Source organism: Phaethon lepturus, unplaced genomic scaffold (assembly GCF_000687285.1).
Source record: "Phaethon lepturus isolate BGI_N335 unplaced genomic scaffold, ASM68728v1 scaffold11555, whole genome shotgun sequence".
Classification (NCBI taxonomy): Eukaryota; Metazoa; Chordata; class Aves; order Phaethontiformes; family Phaethontidae; genus Phaethon; species Phaethon lepturus.
In genome coordinates, this window is record NW_010538384.1 from 363 (window position 1) to 6,483 (window position 6,121).

General features: G+C 50.6%; 1 protein-coding gene across 1 annotated transcript; it reads left to right on the forward strand.

The window, feature by feature from the left end:
* Positions 1-384: 384 nt before the first annotated feature.
* Positions 385-4,729, forward strand: PLEKHJ1 (pleckstrin homology domain containing, family J member 1; the record flags this gene model as incomplete). Its single annotated transcript, XM_010286782.1, has 5 exons — positions 385-452; positions 2,173-2,239; positions 3,653-3,743; positions 3,941-4,004; positions 4,664-4,729. Coding segments are annotated over 5 exons (356 nt in total), but the record flags the coding sequence as incomplete, so codon positions are not given.
* Positions 4,730-6,121: the final 1,392 nt, after the last annotated feature.

Here is a 6,121-nt window from a genome sequence, read left to right on the forward strand (position 1 = left end):
AGGGTTGATGCAGAGAGTGCCCTTCTGGAGCTGGTGGGGTGCCACGAGCTCCTCTAGGCTCTTCCCCATAGGTTTGGTTGAACAGGTGCCGTGCTGGGTGCTGGTAGGGGTGGAAGGGGCTTCCCTCTGCCCCTGTGCTGGCTGGCTTGGCCCTTCCACCCACCTGAACACTTTTTCTTTGCAGTGTTAAAGAAACGCCTCGTGAAGCTTGTTGTCAACTTTCTCTTCTGCTGGTGGGGTGCCACGAGCTCCTCTAGGCTCTTCCCCATAGGTTTGGTTGAACAGGTGCCGTGCTGGGTGCTGGTAGGGGTGGAAGGGGCTTCCCTCTGCCCCTGTGCTGGCTGGCTTGGCCCTTCCACCCACCTGAACACTTTTTCTTTGCAGTGTTAAAGAAACGCCTCGTGAAGCTTGTTGTCAACTTTCTCTTCTACTTCCGGACAGACGAAGCAGAGGTATGGAATCTGATGTTGTTGCTGTTGTTTGTTTTCCTCCCTCTCTCTTCTTTCTCTGTGAATTGATTGTGTGAACTTTGTAAAATGGTACGGCACTAGGCTGCCAGAGCCAGGACAGAGCACCCACGTTTCCTGTTCCGTCAACTCAGCAAAAACTCGTAGGGGTGAGAAGCAGCACTGCCATCTACCCACAACCAGGTGCAGCTCCTGTGAGCTTGGAACAAATCTTTTAAACATAATCACTGCCCCAAAACTGCCAAATGTGGAGTCTGTAATGTTTATTTGTAGGACTGTGCCTTATCGTGCCAAACTGCAAGGGAAGCTTATGTTTTGCTCTCCTGGGAAAAGAATTAGCATTGTTTCTTCTTTTTTTTTGCCAGGAATTTTACTTGTGTACAGTGCTCACTGTTATTGGGAAACTTATGTGGCCACGCCCTGTCACTGTTGTTATTTTGGGCCTACAGAAGCCCTGTTTGGGTCCAGAAAAAAAAGAGACGAGGGACAGAACCTTTGGGTTCTGTTTCTGGCTTTGCTGCTCCTGAGATCTGGTGATTTTTAATGAACCCCTTGCTAACTGTTGCTAAAGAGTTTTTGGTTGGAAAATGAATATAAAAGTAATCTTAATAATGTGTGTGAAGAAAGGTGCTGTGTGCATGCTGATGCTACAAACAAAGGGACTGGAAAGCTTTTAGTGGCATTTTTAGACTTGGTCCATCATAAATATTTTACTCTGGTAACGGCTGAGCTCCTGTTTTCAGAGATGATCTCTTCTCCTTTCTGCTGAAGTGCAGTTGCTAATCGCCGCTTCACTAGCGCTGCAGTCGCAGTTCTCTGGATAGGGCCGAGACTCTGAGCGGTCGCTCCGGCACGTGTCTGTGTGTAAAGATGCAGCTGTGGCTCCTGCACTGGTGTAGTACAAGGCTCTGAGGACACAACACGTCCCTTTTGCTCGTGCTCTGCTGTCGCCTTTTCTGGTGCTTATCTGTAAGCACTTGTGAGTGTTCCGATGGAAGGGGAGAGGATGTTCTTGAATGGATCAAATATAGTTCAGCACATGGGTGGAGGGTGCTAATGTAAAACCGATGTGCCAGAAATACAGAGTAAAACAGGTTTTTCAGTATTGTCCCTGCTGCCTTATTTGCCTCTCATGTTTTGTGTAACTTGGACAAAAGAATTCACTTGTGGACTGCTTTTGTTTGTGGCTTGTATCACCCTTTGGTTCTCATGTCCTTGCTTAGTGTGCACTGGCGAGCAAATAGGACCTACCGTTTGTCTCTGTATCCTGAGCTGTTCTAGTTCATCAACATGCTCTTCTTAACCTCTTGCAAGGCTTGAGGACTGCCCTTACGAAGTCTGATGCAAACTGTTCTGTGTGTCATGTTAAATATTTCATATTCATTTGATTTACTGAGCAAGGAAGTAAATTTCTTCACTGCCTTCACATCACAGAAACAAATGCTAAAGCCCAGGCTGAGTCTGAGCAAGTAGAAATGTTTAACACCTAATTAATTCATGCAAAGTGTTACAGGTAAGACTAGCATAATGAAACGTGTCAGCCAACACAAAAAGGTCGATTAAAAGAACATGGCACGTTCATGCAATTAGACTGAATTACTTTTAAAGTAGCACCAGGTTATGAAACCCATTTAAAAGGCAAACTCAGACCCCTGTCGCACTGGTGGATGACGTGGGTTAAACCCTCTCTCCGGCTCTTTTCCAGCCCATTGGAGCTCTGCTGCTGGAGCACTGCAGGATCACCAAAGAGGAGGAGAATGTCTTCTCAATCAGTGAGTTCTGCATGCATGTTCCCCGTATGGCAAATAGTGCTACGTGAAAAGAAACTTTCTGCTGCTTTTCCCTCTGTTTCTCTGGTAACAGTGGGGTTAGTGCTGCTCAGTCCTTCTCCTCGTCGGCTGCCAGGTGTTGCTCTGGCGTCGCTGTGCCCCATCCTGAGGACAGCAGTATTTCAATTGCTGGCTGAAACAGTCTGTGATTTGCACAGCTGCATGTGAGGAGAGAAACAGCACCAATAGACAGACCATGGCTTAGTGCATGTGGAAATCCAGGAGGGTTTGGTATTGACAGATTGTTGCTTCTGTGCTATTGCATTTTATCAAAAAAAAGTGAGCCTCAGATAAACCATCTGTCGGGCTAATCTAGCACCAATCCTCCCACCACGCTGTTTGTCCTTGTGTTGATAGCCATGGCTCCAGCTGGCTCGTGGTGTGTCGTCCTTTGTAAGCAGCCTTTCATCCAACAACTAATCATTGTGCGAGAGGTATGTGGCGAAAATAACAGGATGTTTCTCCAAGGACATCTCCGTATCTTTTGGCCTGGTTGTCGGGCACAGCTGCTTTTCTGCGCAGAACCTTGTCTCCTCTTTTAGCCAGAAGAGGTGGTGTTCTCAGTGTCTCCAAAGGACCCTCAAACAGCCTGAACATACCGATCTCTCTAAGCACCATGCTCTGAATTTCTAGGGGTTTAAGACTGTCGGGAGCCCTGGTGAATGAGGATTCCTGAGAAAAGCGTTAAAACCGATGTCCCCGCATAGCAGCCCTGAGGGGTTTGATGCAGTCTGACCCAGTTATTTCACAGCAGCAGCCTAGATCTCTGTGGACTGTGTATTAAAGAGCAGAGCTCTGGGGACAATGTAATTAATTAGATGTCCTGATTCTGTCTTGGTAAAGAACTGGAGTTGCATGGGGACTTGCTTTCCACTGTGCACAGTACCAAATTCCCCAAAGCCTCAAGCAAAGAAAGGTCACTGCCTTCTCCGAGTGCGATTCAATTCCTCAGATGGCTGCCCTCTGCATATATCAGAATCACTTCCTCAGGACCATTTTACACCTTATTACTAAATTTCTGGTGACTGTTTGCAAGGAGGCTCAGGGAGTTTCAGTCCCAAATCTGGCCACATTGGTCTGGTTCAGGTCCGAGCTGTCACTCTTTCTTCTCTGAAGTCTTTGGCTGCTGTAAGCTGACGAATGCTATAGGCAGCTGCTCCAGGCTGGCTGGGAGCCATCCAGGGTAAGGGAAGAGGGGACAGAGGCCTGGATTACCAGCTTGTTCACAGATCACCTTTGTTGAACAGAGGTGCTAATTGTGGCCTGGCAGAGTCTGGCTGTTGCTGGGGAGGGAGACAGGAGAGCACAGGCAGCTCTGCCAGGACTTCCCTTAAGCCCTCTCCTTATCCCTGGCAGGTTTCATTGAGGAGCCGGAGAGGAAATACTGCTTTGAATGTGACAGTGGAGAGCAGTGTCAGGAGTGGATTGAGGCACTCAAACGAGCCAGGTAAGCTAAGCCACTCCTGCAAGGTCTGCGTTGTATGCTCTCTGCTGTTAATTTTCTGGGATCAGCTTGTGGTGAACCCAGGGAGGAAAGTGGTCGTCTCCTCCCGAGCAAGCTTCCCTTCAGCTCTAAATAGCATCTGAAACTTCTCCACATCCTTTGCTGCTCAGCCTGCCACATGGTCTGTTCCTGTCTTACAGCTATGAGTTCATGAGGAGGAGCTTGATTTTCTACCGGAATGAGATCCAGAAAATGACAGGGAAGGTGAGTCCCTTGAAGTCAGCTTGTGAGGTCGTGACCAGTGGGTTTGGACTGGAGCAGGGGCTGGTGATCTGAGGTGTTGCTGCCAACTGTCCTGCACAAGGCTCTTTTCTGCCGTGTGTATGAAGGAGGTCCCGTAGATAAGCCAGTTCCTGAAGCCATGGTCTCAACAGCCAGACCTGAGAGTCTTCCTCTGCTGAGCAGCCTGCGTTGTGGTTGGCTCTGGCTCTCATACTCACCCTCTTCCACTGGCAGAGCGGCCCAAGGTTTGTAGCCAGACTCCCACTGGTTCTCTGGGTGAGTTCACAGGCAGCCCTGGCCAGATCAGAGTGTATGTGGCTTGAGATGCTGCTCAGACCTCTGCCAGGCTCCTTGGAGCATCCCTGCTTGAGGTGGCTGCAGCTTACCCATGCGCTCCTGTGCCAGCAGGGACTGAATATGGCGCGTGAACCTTGGTTATCTGCTGTGTCCTACCTGCAGCCTGCTTGACTTTCTGTACCATGAACAGCAGCCAGGAGCTGGACTGGGGAAAATCCAGCATATGACTGGAATCAGCACCCAGCCCAGCACTGCACCAGACTGTGGACTGGTTGAGCTACCGTCCTGCTGGCCTCCTCCCTTGTCTACATCTTACTGGTGCCTTCCCTGTGCTCTTGCTGCAGGACCCCTTGGAGCAGTATGGGATCTCTGAGGAAGCCCGCTTCCAGCTGGGAACACGCAAGCAATAATCCCCTCGCCTGGGCTGAACTAGCTTCTGGCTCTGGGCTCACCCCGGAGGGTCACCCCCACACACACACCCCACCCCCAGGAAGAACAGCAGCAATTCCCCACAGCGGTGACCAAGTGACTTTTTAATTTATTAGCCAAATAATTTTGTATGATTTTTTTAAAAGGAATTCATTGCACATTCCCACTTGCCCCAGCTGTGGAGGCAGCTAGTCTTAACTGCTCCCTTGCAGACTGTGCCCTTGAGCTGACACTGCATTGCTGCGGTGCTGGGAGTAAAACCACCCTGGCTCCTAGCAAGAGCAGAGGAGGCAGGGACTGAACAGAGCTCCGAGCACCTGCTGTCCTCCAGCCTGGAGCTCCTGGGACAGGCCCTGAGGCAGCTCTAGCCCACCTCTTCCTCCCTGGACAGAGCTACTTGGCTTTTCTGGCTCAGAGTCTTCCCGCAGTCTCCAAGGGAGCCATCAAGGGTTTTTTGCTGCAAGAGGATGCTCCAGCCAACTGCATGTCTGTGCTTGCAGGGTTAACCCTGTCATGCCCTCTCCAGTTCATTGCAAAGCCATTTTGGGTGCTGAGACCTGCTAGCAGAGCCTGCTGGCCAAGCTGTTGCGTGAGGAGGAGCAGGAAGCCTTCCGTTAACATGGGGAGAGCTCAGCCACAGCTCCAGCTGGCAGGAAGGGGGCATCCCTATCCAGGCAGCAGTGTCTCTGCAGCCACTAGCACCTGCCTTTTGGGGTTGTTTTCTTCTTTTCCCTTCTCCAGGCAGGTGGTGCTAGTTCCTAGAGGCCTGATGAAGCCCACACTACAGCCTGTTAGAGCACTCTCACAAACGCATTAGTGAGCAAAGCTGCAAAGCACAGGGGAGCGAAGACAGGGCTGTGTTGTGATCCTGCCTCCCTCTGCAGTGCTGTGGGCTGGGCTAAGCTGTGCAGTTACTCAGCTTCCCGGCGAGGAAAGCCAGATGGAGGGGTTTGTACAGACTGGAACTGCTCCACTTTGGCTGGATATTTGAGCTCCTGGGCACACAGAAGTTAAGCCCAGGGAGCATTAACACTTCTGTTCCCTGAGCCATTGCTGCAGCTTTTCTCCCCTTTTTGAGTATCTAAAGACCAGAAAACTGTGCCAAGGTCACAGTGAGCTGCCAGGGAACAAGGGTGGCCTTCCCTGGGGCTCCTGTAATGAAGAGAAAAGCATTAAGGAACATCTCTGCTTGAGGCTCTGCACCTTCAGCCATCACTCTGGCTGCAGGCAGGAAAATGCCCAGAGATGAGAGCTGGAAAGATGCTCCCCCCACCTGCACCCGGGGCTGCAGGATGTCCATTTTCCTGACTCCTGCAGCAGCAGAGGACACAGCCAGCTGCAGTATTGCAACTGGACCAGGAAAAACTCCAGGA